This window comes from Myotis brandtii, unplaced genomic scaffold (genome assembly GCF_000412655.1).
Source record: "Myotis brandtii unplaced genomic scaffold, ASM41265v1 scaffold395, whole genome shotgun sequence".
Lineage (NCBI taxonomy): Eukaryota > Metazoa > Chordata > Mammalia > Chiroptera > Vespertilionidae > Myotis > Myotis brandtii.
Genome location: NW_005365155.1, coordinates 2,649,814 through 2,669,300, shown reverse-complemented (window position 1 = coordinate 2,669,300; position 19,487 = coordinate 2,649,814). Strand labels below are relative to the sequence as shown.

General features: G+C 49.2%; 1 protein-coding gene across 6 annotated transcripts in view; it reads right to left on the bottom strand.

Annotated features, from left to right (window-relative positions):
- ARID1B (AT rich interactive domain 1B (SWI1-like)) overlaps positions 1–19,487 on the bottom strand; it is a 407,074-nt gene that overhangs the window by 40,678 nt on the left and 346,909 nt on the right. For 4 of the 6 annotated variants that reach the window (XM_014545060.1, XM_014545058.1, XM_014545059.1 and 1 more), the window contains 2 exons: positions 6,752–7,079; positions 4,702–4,830 (listed from right to left, as the gene is read on the bottom strand). In XM_014545060.1, the coding sequence (XP_014400546.1) occupies positions 4,702–4,830; positions 6,752–7,079 (457 nt within the window). The remainder of the gene's footprint in view (positions 1–4,701; positions 4,831–6,751; positions 7,080–19,487) is intronic. The other 2 variants (XM_014545061.1, XM_014545062.1) reach the window with 1 other exon arrangement.

Here is a 19,487-nt window from a genome sequence, read left to right as displayed (position 1 = left end):
CTCTGGTGGCAAAGCAATCGCGTCACCTCCAGTGCTGGCGAGGAATCCATCCCGAGGCACAGTGCTTCCTGTCACTAAACCAAAGACCAAGAACAGGATGCCTGTGATTCCCGACTGTAGAGTCCTGTGAAAATACACAGCCCGTGCTATTTAAAACACCATTACACCCTTCCCTCAGGGAGACGTGCTGGGAATAACTAGATCCATCAGCAACACCTCCTATCGAGCTGATAGTCCCCATCATTTGTTCAAGATGGGTGTTTAGGACAGCGGTGGGAGGGAGGGCAAGGGGCACAGTAGTCGCCCAAACAAACAAACAACAAGCACAGGAGCTACCGGGAGCAGTGAGCGCCAAGGGCCCCGGCTGTGGGGAAGGGCCTTGCAGGTGCTAGGGAAGTTCCCTGAGGAAGGCATGCGTCCTCCCCTCCACGAGATCTGAGGGATCCACCCAGGGGCCCGAGGGGAGCCCATAGGTGGGAGGACAGGAGGGCCTTTCTGCCTCAGGGAGGGACAGCTGGTGGTGGTGGTGGGGAGGGACTATAAGACATGAGAGCAGAGGGCGGGGAGGGCCACATCATTCAAGGCCGGGGTTCTGTAAGGTTTGGTCTGCACCCTGAGCGACTAGAAGGAATGTGCATTTCAAAGGCATTGTTTGCTCTCTGACTGGATGGGAGGACGCTGGGCGGGAAGAGGGGATGTAGGGCTGACGGACTGTGTGGCTCTGACAGTCTAGGTAGGAGAGGATGGTGCTGGGGACCCAGGAGTGGGACAGGGAAGAGCTACGTGAGATCGGGAGGTGACAGGACTGGGTGATGAATGACCAGAGGGCACCACCGTGTCCCCTGGGTGGCGGCATGCACAGAGGCTGGGTGGAGGGCGTCACGGACTGCTGACAGGCTCGGAGACCACAAGTCTGGCTCGGGCACGGCGCTTCTGAGCTCCCAGAGGCAACGCCGGGAGACGATGGAAACGCCAGCCTGGAAAGTGGGGTCCTCTCGTTCCTCTTCGCCGCCTTGCGGGGAATGCCCTCCAGCACTTCGAGTCTTTCTCTAAGATCCTCCCTGGCTGTGAACGTGACCTCCTCTCCAGACAGCCTGTTCCCTGATGGAAACTGATGGGTGCGATGCCAGCAACAAAGCCACAGCCATTAGTCGTTTTCCAGCTGTGAATTAGTAACCCCCGGCCCTTTGGTAATAGACTGTACATTTAAGTTTCCTTTTCCCCTTTGAGCATGGGCGAAGGGAATGCTATTTAACAGCTCCCTGACAAAGACCGTCCAGGGGACGGCAGTGTACCCTCCAGCATGTTCTCCACATCCGTCTCTAGCGAACGATGGGCAGTCACTCTGAGCAGAACATCTCCTGGCCCCTTTGCCACAGGCCTCTGTAAGGTGGCGGTGCCCACAGCCTCTGTGTCTGAAGCTTTCACGCTGGCTGTTTCCATTCTTGCCCCTGTACCTGCTGACCTAACGCCACCAGGCATGGAGGAAGCTGCATATGCCCCCTGGGGTTCCCAGAAGCTGTGACTACGGGAACATCTCCCCCTTTTCGTTAACTCCTTCATGCAGGCTTCTCACAGGTCCCCTGTTCTCAGCTCTGCTACAGCGGCACCTGCTGTCAGATTCCAAGATCCAGCACTTCCTTCACCTCCACGCAGGGAACGTGCGAGTCGTCCCTAAAGTAAGGACTGACCCCTCTCAGCAACCAGAACAAACAGCCCATGAAGCAGAGGCTCAGGGTGCGAGGAGAATGCAAAAGCCTCTGGCCTTGAATTTTGGTAACTGATAACTAAGACGTCCCCTCATCCCACCCGACAAGGACGGCCTCGAGGGGTGCACCTCAGGGACAGGAGCAGGTGGGCCTGGAACCCGGAGGGGCTCGGCAGCCCCGGCGGTGAGCTCCCCTGAGCGATGCTTGAGGGCTGGGCTAACCAGGTGCAGCCTTCCTGCACCTTGAATGGACCAGTCTGTTGGCTGGAAGCAAAGAATGTGGGCCTGGGCTCTCCAGCTCATGGATTCTGCCACAGCAACATTTTGTAAAACCCTCTAAAAAGAATGTCCAGGGCTATCGTGTTGGGAAATATATAAATACAGTCATTTCTAACTTAAAACACCTCCTAAAATTCTATAGATTTCCAGAACGAAATGTGGCCTTGAACAACAGTTACTCAGTTTAAGCAAAAACACGATTTAAAATTGGGTAAAAATGTTGCAGAAAAGGCCTGAAAGCCGAAAAGAAAAAGTTCTTCCAGGCACCCCGCCCTGAGAAAGGAGGGTCCCAGTCAAAGGCAGCCAGACACAGCTCACTTTCAAAGCAAGAACAACGCTGCAGCCAGGCTGTGCGGCACTGTTTCTCGTTACTTCAAGAGATTACATTAACTAGAAAAGCTTTAAAACTGCATTTTCGGAGTAAAAAGTCTATCAGTGTGTGTGTGTGTTGGGGGGGGGGGGGGGGGGAGGGGAAGTCCTGAACAGATATGAATTGTTAATTTCAAATACTGGATACTATTACTCAGCTTCTTTAGTACCTGAACAGTGCGATTCACCACATTCTACTGCGAATCCTCTCAAAATCAAAATGAGGGATTTCTTTGCTCAAAAGGGGAAACATAATAAACAACTCATCTACAGAATCCTCGACTTACTCCACGTGGCACGTGTCGTACCTGGCACTGCCTTTTAAAGAAGGAACAGCTCCCCGAGTGTTCTCTCCACGGCCCCACGCACCCGCCACACCCTCATCTTACAGGAGCGCCCCTCTCCTCACTGCCACTCCCTCACTGCGCGCCTTCGCCATCCAGTCCTTTCTCAGCCTCTCTCCTGGCTCCATCCCCTGGGGATTCTGACTTGAGAAAGAGTCACCATAAGGAATTGGGAACCCTGCTTCCTCTCCCAGAGAGAGAGAGTGATACATGAGAACTGGCTCTTCAAACTGCCCGCTGAACTTGAACCTGACAGCTGTCAATGTGGAAACAAAGACAAAAGCACAAACAGGAGTTTGCTGCAATGAGCTGTTAGGTAACGCAAAAGCGTGTGAAAACCAAACTCCTGAACCCGCAGCTCTCAAACACGCACCACACGTTTTCTCACAGCCAAGTTCTGCTTACAAAAAAAAAGCACAACAGGTTTTGTTTATTGCAAAGTGCAAAGGAAGGATGATTTAAAATAGAAATAAAACACGGTGTCTTTCTTCTGTGGAAAGAATACTGTAGACATGAAATACAAAATTCAGAGCTAACGGGGCGGGGCTGCGGAGCCGCGCCTGTGCCAAGCCTCTAGCAGACCCACGCGGAAACCCGACATCTCCCTTTCCCTGGTTTCAAATGAGGAGGAGGTGCTGTGTTCTAGGACGCTCTCCGGACGTTGCTGGCTGGAGCGCAGACCCGAGCTCCGCGTGCTGGTTAGCTAACATTGATTTTCTGCCCCAGTGGAGGAGATTGCACTCTGATGCATGCCATTTAAATTCATTTTACACAGCTGCTTAATGTGGCTTGGCAAGGCACAGGCGAGCGAGCTGCGTGGGGCCAGATAGGACTCCCGAGGTGGGAAGGACAGATCCTACGGATTAGCAGCTGATGCAAATGCTCTTCTCTCCCCATGGCCACCTTCCCACGGGCTCAAGCAGTGACCTTGAAGGTGCCACAAGGAAGGAAAAGAGGAAAAGACAATTTCCCCAAAATGTGTGTTCACCCAGTCCTCTACCTGGTACTGCATTTTTAGGATCATGTTTATAGGATTTTCTATTTGTTGGTCCACATTTAGGACCATGTTGACAGGATTTAGAACTCTCAATTGCAAACTTACCATTTGCTCTCACTGTCGAAATAAATGTATCCTGAATATAAAGACTATTAAAAAGCTCTCCATCGCCCGTTCATAACTAGTGAAACCATATTGCATGAATTTAGTCCTTAAACAAAGCTAGCTGACCGTTTCCTACTTTAACCAAAAATGTGGTATGTTTCTATAGAAACTATCTAGTGCACATATTCAATCTATGAAGGATAATCTTACATTACTATACAAAAAATGTCGATCATAATTTTTGCTTTGTAAGTTACTCAGTAATAACATACTTTAAAAGCATTCCCTAACCTAAGATAGTGTAGCCTGATATTACTTCTCTAGTAGGAAAGAGACCCTTTTTGTTGCTGTCTGTAATTCCTGTGTTGTAATTGATAATACGGCCACACCGTGTTCTGAGAGAAAATTCTGTTTAGGATTATCTGGTTGTATTTTCCCAGGGAATCTCTGGCCAAAGGTGGCCACTGCACCTGGAATTGATGGTGTGCAGGAGCAGGTTGGTGAGTGACAGTGACAGTAACACCGTCATGATAACACAACACAAGTACCTGACAACACACGACAACAGTGGGGGAATGACACTAGAGCAGGTCATCTCATTACTTTTCCACAGAGAAAATGTAGATTCGTCTCAGGCATGAGGGAAGAAGCCATGCCGATAGCCATGCAGACAGATCAGGGACAGCATGCAGGTTGCTACCCAACCAGCACAACGCTGGTGATGAAAACAGAACAAAACAAAACAAACAGAAAGAAACAAAAAGACAACCCCTCTGAGATGGATTTCCTTCGAGGTCTTTCACTTTGTTTTGGGTGTTACTTCTGCAGCCAGATGGCACGTTCATTAACAGTTTAAAATCGCCCAGGGCCCCAGCGAGTCAGGGTCTGTTGCTACCTACCCGTACTGGTCAGGCTGGTGCATCATGGGAGCCTGAGAGTTGCCATAGTTGGGGTGCTGGGAAGAAAACAGGGGGCGTCCGCCAGCCCCAGACTGGCTGGGATAAGCAGGCGACCTAATGTATGGTGGCCTAAAGCAGAACAGAAGAACAACTTCTTTGGATTTGTTCTGTCGACAGTATGAACACCCCTGTCCACCTGTCACTTCCACACACAGGTGTGGAGGGTCACAGATATGGTGTAATACTCTGTACCATGCAGCTGCCTGCAGTGGAACGAGGTACTTTCCTTAAAAGGGGTTGGGGGTGGGGGTGGGCAGGACGAAGGAGAGAACAGAGTAAGATTTTCAGATCTCATCTCAGTTCAGTTCTGAAGTACAGCTTTGACTTTAGTCAAAAATACAGTCCATTTAAACTCCCGGAGGCTCACTTGGGCGGCGCCTGCAGGCAGGCGGTGGAATGGTCTCCCGATTGCAAATGGAAGGAAAATGCATGGATGACAGTGATTCCTGCCTTTCTGCAAAGTGACAGATGAACTGACACCGAGGGAGCACGGCAGGAGTTCCTAATCAGCATCTCTACGGTCATCTCCTTCCCAGATCACTAGCCAAGGCCTCAAATCAAATTCAATCAAGTGCTTTCTACTCAAATACCAGTCAAACCAGTCCTCACAGACAGGTTCATTAAAACATCCCCTGAATCTGCACAGGTTCGGGTTAGAGGTACACTGCTGGCATACAGGAAGTTCTAATTGTAATGGGGATGAGAAAGAGATGGAGAGATGGGGAGGAAAGAGGGGAGAGAGAAGGAGAGATGGAGAGAGAATGAGTGGTTTTCATTTTGATTCCTCAAGGGAAATTTTTCATTATTTGGAGGAAACAGTGAGATTGGAGGGGTCCCTAACATTCCCAAATAGCAGCTTCAGAGGGAAGGTAACAAAGGGACACATTTACATACACACACACACACACACACACACACACACGCGCGCACACACATGCACACATGCACGCTTTTATCTCCCTTTGGAAAAAAAATCAGAACCTTCTATCATTTCTTCAAGGTACCCTATTTTCATACATATCCTTCAATCTGCTTTTTTAAAATTAATTAAAAATATTTTTATTGATTTCAAAGAGGAAGGGAGAAGGAGAGATAGAAACATCAATGATAAGAGAGAATCATTGATCGGCTGCCTCATGCACACCTCCTATTGGGGATCCAGCCTGCAACCCAGGCATGTGCCCTTACCGGGAATCGAACCATGACCTCATGGTTCATAGGTCGATGCTCAACCACTGAGCCACTCCAGCTGGGCTCAATTTGCTTGTTTTAAATGCATTTTAGTATAAGTTAAACATAAAACATATATACAGGTGCTTCTCTGAAAACATTCACTCTGGCCTCCGAATTTTTAAATTCAATGTTACTTTTATACAGGCCAAGTATTTACTTTAAGAATTAATTTTAAAATCAGGATTGAAATCAAATAATTGAGGATAAAATCCTCCTGGATCAAATTAAACTTCCTGAAATATTATCTTTGCATTAACCTCATTTTGGTTTGGACAGACAGGTGTGCCCAGAAAAATAAAAGATAAGAATATGAAGGATGAATCTCACACATACACACTTAGACAAACACACACAATACACATATGTGTACAAAGTTTCTTTGCCATAAACATTTTATGGTGGGGGGACAAACGGGGGACGTTCTTTTTCAATGTTGTAGATTTTAACTGGTTTACAGGCTTGAGGTTTTCTGCGCAAACCTGGCTATGTTAAAGGGAACCCCAGCCACGCCTATGCCTGGGCTCTGAGGGGCTGCTCAGTGACCATTCACAGCCATTTCAAATAACGCCCCACAACCGACTTGCCCACCACTCAGATTCCTTCTTTGGTGCCTCAGAGAACTGGCCTGTCATTTGTTTTTCTGAGCCTCCCAGCCAAGCAAAACGACTTGCTACTGCTCTGCCCCCATGTGACCCGGGGACCACGCGGTGCCCAGCCCCGTTCACGCACACACCAGACCGCCGCCCCAATGGCATACCTGCTTTGTGCTGAGTTGGCAGCGGCCTGCATCACTGCGGCGGCTGCCTCCTGTGCCTTACGGTTCACGGTTGGCATTGGCGGCCCCATTCCTGGCCCGCCCTGCTGAGACATGCCAGGAGAGCTGGGGGTCATGCTGCTCATGTTTCCAGGAAACGGTCTGTTCTGCATCCCGGCTGATGGCATTCGTCCCAGGGGCATAGCACCACACGGCTGGCCTGGCCCTGGCCCGTGCATCTGGTTGTTGGCATTGATGCCCACACCAGGCCCCGGGCCACTGTAGCTTGCACTGGGCACCCCACTATACGTTGGGGGTCTGGAGTAGTTACCTAAACAAAAAGCAAGCAAACACAAATTAGGGCCTTTTACTTACTATCTGGACTTGTGAAACATTCACTGGAAACTTTCCGTCCAACACCGTGATCAACACAGAACATTAGTCATTCCTATTAACCCTTCCCTGTGGGCGCTGCGAGGCGGGCAGCCTCAAACACGCTCTTTCTGCACATTCCAGAGGCAGGAGCCACCCAGGACAGCGCGACATGGAGGGCAAATCCAGGCTAATCATTAACTCATCCATGAACAGGCCAGGGATGCTGGCGCCAAGGCTGCTCCGTCCCCCACACCTCCCATTCCTGCCCTTCAACCCAGGCCATTGCTCCGGCCCCTCTGCCGGCAGTGGACTGTGGGGCCACACCCAGTTCCGATGGAGGGTTCCGGACGGCGTGGAAGACAGGCGCACAGATGGCCAAGCCCAGCCTCCGAAGCACCCCAGGGGAAGGGGGGGAGGCACGCGGAACCTCGCCATGAGTCCAGCACCGTCCATTTTCCTCGGGTGCCAGGAACACTTTTTTTTGGCTTGAGCACCAGGTAGAGTGGCTGGTTTGTGCTTGGTGCCAGGTTTTATGAAATACAGTTTCAAGCAGTGGCATGACACTCCACACAGTGAGGTGGTGGCACCTGGGAGCAGCAGGGCCTGAGATGAGGAGCTCCGACCACCCCCACCCCACCCCGCTCACACTGGGCACAGGCGCCTTGGGGAGAGTTGTAGCTGCCATGGCCTGGGCTCCATGTCAATGGTTTTGCTTCCTTTCTCCTCTATGCCTTTTTTTTGATTGAATATACATACACTAAACCCAACTCAATTAAAGGCACATCTACCGCCACCCCAGCAGTAACACCTGCTGAACCACAGTGCGAACAAGACACTGGCAAGGCTTTGCGTCGACGACTTCCTTCATTTCTCTGACAACCATGTGGAATACAGACACGACCACGATTCCATTGATAACTGAGGAAAACCGACAGCTAGTAGCTTAGGATTCAAGTCCAAGCAAACTGACTCTGGAACCCATGCAATTAACCAATAAAATACGCTGCCTCCCAATAAGTGACTGTTGAAATACAACACACGTGGAAAGACTAGTGCATAATCAAGAACTAGTGTTCCACTACTTTCTGGAAGTATCGTCTCACCCATACAACATATGTGTTCTAGGCACAGGGGATACTGAGTTAAATACAACCCAATTCCTGCACCCAGGCAGCTCACAATCTAAGCATGTGTATGTGTGTGCGTGCATGTGTGTGTGTGTGTGTGTGCGTGTGTGTGTGAGATGGAGTAGCAAGGGAAAGGAAAAATAACACACAAAAGCAAAACAAAAAGTCAGTGCACAGTGAGAAGCAGAGAGCCTAGAGCAGCGGTTCTCAACCTGTGGGTCACGACCCCTTTGGGAGGTCGAACGACCCTTTCACAGGGGTCGCCTAAGACCACCAGAAAACATATATATAATTACATATTGTTTTTGTGATTAATCACTATGCTTTATGTTCAATTTGTAACAATGAAATTACATCCTGCATATCAGATATTTACATTACGATTCATAACAGTAGCAAAATGACAGTTATGAAGTAGCAACGAAAATAATTTTATGGTTGGGGGTCACCACAACATGAGGAACTGTATTAAAGGGTCGCGGCATTAGGAAGGTTGAGAACCACCGGCCTAGAGGAAGGGTGCTTGGGGACACAAGATGCTCCAAGACAGTGGGGCTAGTGAGGCCTCCTTGAGTGAAGGGCTGTTGGCGGGGCCTGCATCAGGAGCCCGCGTGGAGGCTCTGGGATGGGTTAGCTGGCGGGGCCTGCATCAGGAGCCCGTGTGGGAGGCTCTGGGATGGGGCGAGCTGGAGTGCGTGAGGCTCTGCATTGCTGACGGTGTGGCCTAAGGTCCGCTGTCTTTATTGTTTCACTCTCCTCTCTGTAAAACAAAGACACGCCTCTCTAACACCGACTGCGTGAAGAGTTGTTGGGGCTCTATGACATACGGTAGGGGTTTAATATGGCAGAGGAGGGGAGAGGGCATGGATGGAAGAGGCCACAAACAACAGGCCAGAGAGTCACTGGGAGGAGGCGGCGCCGGGGGAGAGGCCACCTGCGCAGGCCTTGTCCCGCTGCCAGGCCTGGGCGTCATTCTGAGATGAGGAGCTTCTCTAGGTTTTGCGGCAGAAACTGGATTTGATTAGGAACAATAAGAGCAGATACCTGATATTTACTATGTGCCAAACGCAGCCCCAAGTTCTCTGCATAACTCACTTAATCCTCCCATCAAGTAGGAGGGGTTCCTATGACTACACCCTGCACTCCAGGGATGGGGCGCCCGAGGCGCAGGGCGTTCCAGCTGGTCCGGGGCCACGTGGCTGGTGGGTGCAGGAGCCGGGCTGGCACCAGGCAGCCTGTGAGTACAGCTCAGAGCCCAGGCATGCGCAGTGCAGCTGCTCAGGTGCGGAAGGAAAAACTACACTGATGTAACAGTATCTTCACAATCACGAAACCAAGTGTTCTCAGGTCCACACTAGGAAGCTGCATCCCCCTGAAAATCTGCAAGAAATTCAGACTTCCCAACACCGCCGGCTGCTTGCTCTCTGCCAGGTGCATCAGCATCAGTGCACTTTATTCGGTTGTCTGTTGCGTGCCTGACTCATGGCAGATGGTGCGAAGGTCACTGTCCACACAGACCACGGCCAGCACTCTCACTGTAAAGGGCTGGATAGGCTTTGTGGGCCAGGCTGTCTCTGTCACAACTAAGCTGCCACAGACGATGCATACACAACTGGGCATGCCTGTGTTCCAATAAAACTTTATTCACAAATACAGGCAGCGGGCCAAAGCGGGCCATACTCTGCTGCCGGCTGCTGTAGACCAATCCTGGGCCAGGCTAGCAAAGGGCCCCGCAGCACAGACAGCGACCTGCTAAAGCGCCTCCTGACCCTGACCATCCTCTGGAAGGCTGACGAGGAGTAGTGAGGCACCGGCAATGTCGGCAGCGGACAGTGAGAGGGGCCAGAAGGAACAGAACAGGCTGACACGAACCCCTCAGCGGCCACCAGGGGCACGAGCCAGTCTCTCCTGGCCAGCTCCTCCAATTCAGCTGCCTTTTCATGAGGAAACTACTCTGCCTTTACAGAAACAATCAAGCTTACACTGTTTCAAGGAAAAGTAAAAAACATTCACTGCTCATCAATTTCCACCATCTTTATAAAAAGCTCTTGAGTTGCTGCTGAATCTCCCACCCCACAGGACCACACAGAAGGTCTGTCTCCCGTCACCACCTCGGCGGGAAGGGCACCTTCTGCTCACCACCCTGGCGGGAGGGACGCAGAGCCGTGGGCGCGCTGCAGCCACCTGCCTGGTCCCCTGCATCCCCAACGCCCCAGCAGCCGAACTTTCCCGTGAGCAGACAAGACTGCTCCCCTCCTGACCTCACATGCCTGGCTCCCACAGGATGTGACGACGTCAGTGATATCCAGGGCTCCTTTCTGGCTCTCACTTTATTAAAAATAAGGAAACTCATTCACAGTTTGGATGCAAATGAAATTAATTCAAATTTTCATGCTCTTTCTCTAGCTCGTTTCCACCCTCCCCCAGCACGCATTTGGTGACTCATTTGGTAAGAAACTTTATGCAGTGAAAACATATGTCCTCTTTGCTTTCGAAGGAAATGAAATGACACTTCACTCCTTTCGGAAAACAGATGTTTCGACGTGGTTATGGCAGATGAGGCCCCTGGCAGTTTCATCAGGGAAGGAGGCTCTGATTTTGCTGGCCTTGCTCACAGCTGGACCTGACAGGTGCGCCACTTGGCTTCGCACCTGGGTTTAGCGGGCAGCTGAGCTGTACCTGAATGAGCACAGGAGCAATGACCGAGAGGCTGTCACCTGCAGCTTGCTTCCAACCTTCCCGGTCAGGTATGCACTAGCGAGGAGCTGCGTTTCAGGGCTTTGCTCAACTCAGCAGCTGGACTTTGTCTCAGAGCCGGAAGCGCTCTGGACTCAGTGGTCACTCATTAGAGCACAGCCGCTGTGCCTGGAACACGTACACACAGGTACTCAGAAAGCCACCGAATGTGGCACACGGCAATTCACATGTCAGTTCCCATGTCCTAGTCACAGAGGCCGCGATCTGGTGGAAGAAATGCAGAGTCCCCCTTTCTTCTTCTGGAGGCTGTGGCTGTCCTGCTGCCCACAGGAAAATGGCTTCTAACGGCTTCGACGGCTTAGGGCAGCAGTGACTACAGCACGGGCTCTAAAATCCGGGCTTGGATGTCAGTCTGATGCTTCCTAGCGGCATAACTTGGACAAGTTACTCAATCTTTTGGACATCAGTCTGGACGTCTGTACGTCATGCTGGTAATGGGGCACAGGCAGAAACCGACCGGTCCAGTGCTGGGCAGTCACCTCTGAATGGTAGGAACTCTTACCACCAACAATTGTCATCAATAACCATTAACAGGATTTTCCCCATAATCTTTTTAAAACGTGTGGGAAGGAGTGAAAAATGACTCATGTCCCAGACTCTCTGCCTACTTGATAGCATATCCACCCCCCCCCCCCCCCCCCCACCAATAAACAAAAAGCAAACATGTGAGCCAAGCAGCACAGGAGAGGCCAAGCCAGGACGAGCGTGCGCTCTGATTTCATGTTTCTCTAATAGATTAGTGATTCGCTGGCACTGGCTCTGACAGAAAGCAGATGGAGGCAGCAGGCAGCACAATGCGGCAGCAGATGCGGGGCCACCCACCTCAGCTGGACGGCCTTGCAGCCAAGACCAAGAGCCCACAGTTTTCAAGTGGGTTCATCTTGGCACACCAGCTTCGGGAAATTGGTCACCAAGCGAATTCAGACTCCAACCCACCGGGAGTGAGGCTCGAGCAGCAGACAGAGGAAGCAGGAGCTAGACTCCATTCCAGTCACCATCGTTACTTCAGGAGGGTCACAGAGAAGTCTCCACCTGCCCCCAGCGTGGTTGCATTTGCTGGTTACCACCCACAGTCCAAGCTTCCTGCTTTGGTTAACTATTAAATGCTTCCACTCTCATAGGAAATTCTGCTTCTCAGTTTCAATCACTCAGCAATTGCCATGAACATTAACTAAAGGCTCTGTATTATTCCCTATGACCAGGAGGGTAAAAATGATGCACAAGTCACACAACAGGTAATTAGCTACATATCATGATAAATATATTTGTCAATTAGAGAACTAAGCATTTATCTTGTTGTTTAGTCAAAGATGCTCATCACTCTTTACATCCATCTCCTACACATTACTCTTTTGAGAGAGAGAGAAAAACATCGATTTGTTGTTCCACTTATTTATGCATTCATTGATTGCTTCTTATATGTGCCCTGACTGGGGATAGAACCTGAAACCTTGGTGCCTTAGTGTCTGAGGACAATGTTCTAACCAACTGAGCTACCCGACGAGGGCCTACGTAACATTACTTTAAGTCAGGTTTATTGAGTTAGAATGTACATACAATAACAGCCATAGACAGTCCTATAATCATTAGCATAGTCAAGACATGGGATATTTCTATCATGATGGAAAGTTGCCATTTTGTGGCCAATCTCCTTCCCAGCCCTGGCAACCACGGGTCTGATGTGTTCCCACAGTTCTGCCTTCTCCGATGTCATGTAAATAGAGTCATGCATTGCAGCCTTTTGTGCCGGCTCCTTTCACTTAGAGCCCCGCTTCTGAAATTCATCCGTATTGTTGCACATCAGTAGTTTGTTCCCTTTTGTTGCCGAGTAGTATCCCATTCTGTGGACACTTGGGTTGTTTCCAGTTTTGGCAATTATGAATAAATCCTCTAACATTTGCATACAGGTCTTTGTGTGGACATATGTTTTATTTCTCTTGGAAAAAAAAACACCCTAGGAATGATAGTGCTGCGTCGAGTAGTAAGTGCATGTTTAAACTTCTAAGAAACCCCACCAAAAAATGTATGAAATTTCTAATTCCTCCATGTCCTTGATATTGCCAATTAAAAAACCATTAGCCATTCTAATATGTGTGTAGTGGATATCACTGTGGCTTTAATTTTCATTTCACTAATGACGAATGATATTGAGCATTCTTCACAGGTTACCACATTTAAGTAAGATCCTTTCTGTGTAAAAACAAAAGTCATATTTCAAAAACCTCCTTCCAGCCCTAGCCGGTTTGGTTCAGTGGCTAGAGTGTCGGCCTGTGGACTGAAGGGTCCTGGGTTTGATTCTGGTCAAGGGCACGTACCTCAGTTGTAAGCTTGATCCCAGTCCCGGTTGGGTCACATGTGGGAGGCAACCAATTGATGTGGCTCTCTCACACTGACGTTTCTCTCTGTTTCTTCCCCTCCCTTCCACTCTCTCTAAAAATCAATGGAGAAATATCCTCGAATGAGGATTAACAACAACACCCAAACCTTCTTCCAACCCGACCTTCCTCCAAAGGCTGACCACAGCGCCGCCCGAGGCAGTGCTTGAGTGGGGAGTGACTGAGGGGTTAAGAAGACCACCGATGCGGCGCAACGTGAAGGCTGACTCGCCCCAGACCAGGGCATCCAAGCCCACTGTTTGTGGAAATAGAGATCATTTGTTTTTGAACTGATATGTCAGGCACCGTATTCTTCCTATGTTAACATGCATTTTTAAAAAAGTCTTCAAAATGTAACAGCAGTAATATTATACAAAGTTTGTACAAAAGGGGGAAAGACCTAGAAGTACCTTACAGAATGACTTCAGCACGTCTCCTTTAGTTTTTTTCTATATGTCATAAAAGTCAACTCCTTTAAAAATTTAATTATATAGTAATACCAGCTCAATGCAGAAAATATAGCGGCAGAGAGAAATAGAAAGATGATCCTTAGTCTCACTTCCCAGAGACAATTCTAAGCATTCAGTCCACCCATCGCACCGGGCACCGGGGGAGGGGGGGGGTCAGGAAGGTGCTGTGTCGGGGACACCCTGTCTTCACTGGCTCAGGAAGCAGATGGCAGGGCCTCCCGCCAGCTCTGTGCTAATGGCTGGGGCCTCGTGTGAACAAAGGGAGGCGCTTACATCCAGGGAACCACGGAGGCGAAGCAGTCAGTCTAGACCAGTGGTTGGCAAACTGCGGCTTGCGAGCCACATGCGGCTCTTTGGCCCCTTGAGTGTGGCTCTTCCACAAAATACCACGTGTGGGTGCGCACGTACAGTGCGACTGAAACTTCGTGGCCCATGCGCAGAAGTCTGTATTTTGTGGACGAGCCACACTCAAGGGGTCAAAGAGTCGCATGTGGCTCTCGAGCCGCAGTTTGCCGACCACTGGTCTAGACAATGTGCGATGGTGCTGGGCCCAGAGAAGAGAAATGCAGCAGGAGAGCTCAATATGAGGAGGAGGTCGCTGAGAGGCGACCGAGAGCCCCCTGGGGCAGCGGCCGTGTGCATGTCCCCTGCGCCCCCCCAGCGGGAGCGGGTCTTCAGACTCAGGCCCGGGACACCTGTGCCAGTCAGTTGCAGGGGATACTGTAACCTTCTGCTGCACATGTGACCTTCGGAGAGCTACCTGTCAGCCCCAGCTCAGTTTCCTCATCCACGAAAAGGGTGAAATACACGCTTATCCACTCATGTGGTTGCTGTGGGGAAAACCATGATACTATGAATAATTACTGTTGGACACCAACGATGAATAGAGAGGATGTCGCTGAATAGACACAAACTGTTCCAATATTAATAAGGTAACTTTTTAATCAGTGAAATTATCTTTTTACTATATATTGTGTCATATGCCAAATTTTACTTTCATGAGGCAGAATTCCAATTTATTTCTCCAACAGGTAAGTATGAGAAAAAGCATGACATAACAAATATAAAAAGGTATTATCTTAACTCATCAACAGAAGAATCTCTTCGGTAAGAAATGTAGGAGTCTGAGTCATGCTGGCAAAGGTGGTGTGAGCACCTGCCTGTCCCTGGACTGGGCTGCTGTGCCCAGGGACTGCGTGGGGATGGCGCCCCCTGGAGGGAGAGCTCTGATCGGCTTCACCTGATGGCCAAAGCCCCTTCTGAAAGGTCACTTGGTGCCACTCACAGTGAAGTGTGATTCCGCAGGTCATTTCTCTTCAAACAAACATTTGAAAAGACGGCAGACGGTAAGGCAAAGCTGCAGTCCACTCCTGTTTCTCACCGTGGGCCAGGACTGTCGTGACCAAGGCGGACACAGTTAAAAGGCCCCTGATGACGATGTCACAAGGATCAGCCAGGGGAGTGAGTGAAGGTTGGAACTTTCAAATGCTACTGATTTTAATTCCCAACATTAATTTATTTTAATTACTTACAACAGTTAGCTTCATAATAGTCCAAATTCAAGTTGCTTTGTTTTTAGTTTTTCCTTTCTCTTTTTAATTTTCTGTTTATTTGAACTTTACATTTTCATTTCTTTCCTAATTCCCAGGTTTTGATAAAATTATGATGACTATCAGTCTGTTAAGAAAAATTCATCCTTAAATCTTGTAACTTGAAGGCTACATTTGAGCACTGACAGAAGACTGCATTAACCACCTTTTGCTATAAAACGACATACTTCAATTTGTTTTTTCTCATATTAGTAAGATATTCAGAATATTTCTTTAACAACAAAGCAGGTCAGAATATGGAATGCATACTTTTGCATAGCACATCAATGTAACCATAAAGTAGGGCTCAGGGAATAGAAAGCTGTAAACACATCCAGCGCGTTACAACCCATTTCAAGAGAGAAAGGACACCCGGAAGAGGGCGTGGCCTGCAGCTGCTTTGGGACACAGATCGCACACCTGCAGCACTGGGCCGAGCCAGGTGGCAGGTGGCACCCTGCAGGAGAGGCTGGGTTTAGGTAATTCAGTGATAAGGCCGAGGTTCTGGCTGACCAGCCCGGGACAGATAGGGTCATGGTGACAACAGGGCTGTCATGGCCTGGGCGGTCCTCACCTCTCCCACAGCCGGGAGCCGCTGACTAGTAACATTTACAAATTGTTCCTCTTAAAACCGAAACAGCATACGATTATTAATGTGAAATTTACTCTTTTGGAACTGCACTCATTTCAATGAGGTATCATTTAAAGCATGCCTTTGCTGAATTTATGAGAAATATATTCTAACGAGGAAAGGACCATTTCAGATGGCACCTCATTTGTTTTAGAGAAAAAAAACTTTAACCTGTCTGGAAAACATCTTTCACAATGTAATTTAGAAATAAAAGGTTCAGCAGACTCACCTACTTGTACGTTCTGTGCTTCCTAAAACACATTATACAAATTAAGGCATAAAACCAGGGCTGCGTCGTGTAAACCTGTGTATGTAGCGCCCAGACACTAGGGACAAATGAGCGGCACCTGGGGTCTGCTAGCTGCCCGAGGCAATACTTCTTACAGCAAAACTCAGAGGAGACCTGCCTTTTGTACAATTGGTGACACATATGCGACGTGGACGGGCAGTGTGGCAGACACTGTTCCAGGGCACAAAACAAATGCGACAGTCCTTGTGGAACCGATTTCAGCTCTCTTCCTCCCATACAAGTTCATTTGTTAATGATCAGCATGTCAATTACATAATTCCTTTCCATTTATTAAAGCAAGTCCCTCTGGCCCTCTTCACTTGCGAGCACTCTAAGGGTAGTTATTAAATGTGCTTACTTGAAGGTTTACTAGTTCATAAAATATATGGCAAACATTTTGACACATTTAGATCAGCTTCATCCCATTTGTATATTTAATAATTTAGATTTTACAGTATTCATAGACATTTCTAAAAATGTCTCCTCTTAACTTCATAGAAATTTTTTCTTAGTCTCTACTATTGTTGATCTCTTTCCAAAACAGCATCCATGCTCCTTGAAGGCAAGTCATTTGCCTTCTGTTTCCCTCGTGGCTCACTGACGGCGTGAGCAGTGAGAAGGGCACCGCCAAGGCGTGGGAAATGCCCCACCCCTGACCGGGTGAGTGGCCTAGTCTTCGTCATTGAGGCCCGGCTCTGCCACGTGTCAGCTGTGGGTAAATGACTTAACCTGCTCATTTACAAAATGGAGACAATGTCATGGGCTTCCCGTTAATTAAGACAACAGCGAGCTTGTCTGAATTTGTGTGTGGGCATGACCACTGTGCATCCTGCTGAAGTTGTTTACTGCTGTTGCCTCAGTTTCTCCATCTGTCAAGTGGAGCAGTAACAGCATGTGAGGACTGGAGGAGTTACTATATGAAGGACACTTAGAACAGGACCCAGGCCATAGGAGCACTTGACATATATTGGTTATCATTAATAACAAATAGGAGAAACTGTTCCTGACAATGAAATAATTAGCAAAAAAGAGACTGAAGTATTTTCCCCGAGATCTCTTAAAAACTAAACTAAACCAGAGGAAAGCCATTGAGTTGGAAAAGAAGCAGAAGGTGACACTGATGACCTCTGGAAATCACTGCGCAGTGACTTTTTCCAGAGATCTAAAATGCACACACCACAGAGATGCAAGCTGAAAATCTCACTAATAATCTGAGTAGTTAAAAGGAAGGAAAAAACCACTTCGTTTGGGACCCTGTTTAAAAGGATCAACGAGAGAAATACCCAGGTACTGACGGAATGACACGTGCTACGAGCATCATTTCCAGAGCTGGTGTTTGCTGGGAGAGGAAGTGGGGGAGGAAAGGCGAGCGGTCCTGATGGAGCAGCACCAGGACCCTGGGTTTCAGCACCGGTACCTGGAACCAGTTACGGAACCAGGAGGGGCCACCCTCACAGTGGAACGTGCTGGAGATGTGGCCTGGGAAAAGGTGCACACGCAGAGCACAGAAGTACGGACACTTTCTTTCAAAGTTAGAAAGTGCTGTGTGTGGAAATTACCATCCCTATTTTATTTATTTTTGTTTTTAAATAGATTTTTATCGATTTCAGAGAGGAAGGGAGAGGGAGAGAAGGATAGAAACATAAATGATGAGAGAGAATCATTGATCGGCTGCCTCCAGCATGTCCCCGACTGGGGATTGAGCCCGCAACCCGGGCATGTGCCCTTGACTGGAATTGAACCCAGGATCCTTCAGTCTGCAGGCTGATGCTCTATCCACTGAGCCACACCAGGTAGGGCATCATCCTTACTCTAACGGTTTCTAATACCAGTACAGCCTAAACTCAGCACGTTTGCTTTAGGAAAACCTCGGGACAGCAGCCTCTCGGCCCTATAACCACGTGGTGGGTCCACTGGGCTGCATTTGTGTCAGCAGCTCCGAGTGGACGTGAAATTCAAACTCACTGACGTTAGAATCAGAAGCAACTTCCAAGGTAACATAATCCCATTTCCCCAAGAATAAAACAGTTCCCAGTGAGCACCTGTCCCAGGACACAGCAGCTTGGATGAGCCCCTCAGGGGCTCAGTGCTCTTAAATTAAGAACCCTAGTGTTCAACAATTCCAGAAAACCGAAGGCTTTACTCCGAAAAGAAATCCCTTTTTCTTCGGAAACTATCGTCCCTTATACTGTCAGCGCTTTCCTGGTCGTTCACAAGACTCGTCAGACATCCTCCTTCCTCTGCGAGAACAGCGGAGAGGAGGCTGCGGCTGAGCTAGGAGCAGAGGGCAGCCCTGAAGGGCGCAGGAAGCCGGAGCCTTCCTGGTGGAGCCAGGCCTGAGCTGCTACCCCAGTGAGACCACGGCTCTGACCTGGTCTCCGGTTACATTCTGAGCAAAAGCCCACATTCCCTGTGCCTCTCACAACTTAGGATCTGCGTTCCAACTTTCACAAGTTTCCTCTTTTCACGACAGCCCAGGAAACTCCATGGTGACCAGCCACCATGCCGGGCAGGCTTGGGGGGCGGGGTGGGGGGGCCTCACAGTCCTGTCAACTGGATGGAAATTCCCAGGGCGCCCTCCAGCTCAATCATGGAAACCATTCACGACACACCTGCACCCCTCTGCCCACAGGCACGGACAGAGGCAGGAAGGGCCGTGAAGAACGTGGTGTGGGGGCTGCTAATACGGTCTTCCTACCAGAAATAGTTGGCTGGTAACGAACCAAGCACAACAGAACAAAATGCTACGCCGGAGGCACTGAAGGCGCATTCATTCCTTCCGAAGGAGATCTTTAAAAACAAGACAACCCACCTTCAAGCTGCAAGGGCCAGCAACCAGCCAGGAAAGCCTCCCGAGGAAGCAGGGGGAGCCGTGGAGGCGCCGGGGCCCCGCAGCACCGCCAAGGCCTCTGGGAAATCAGAAGCTTCCACACAGCACACCCGGCCGAGCTATGGAGGGTGAGCACCTTGCTCCAGTGCCCTAGTAGGAACTCATCATCTTCACTGGGACACGCCTGGTGTTTTCAGAAGTGAGGAAACTGGGAATGGGGCCAGATGATCTCATTCTGTCTAAATTAACCTTTAATGTTTAATTCCCATAAACAAAATATTAAAAAGGTGCTAAAT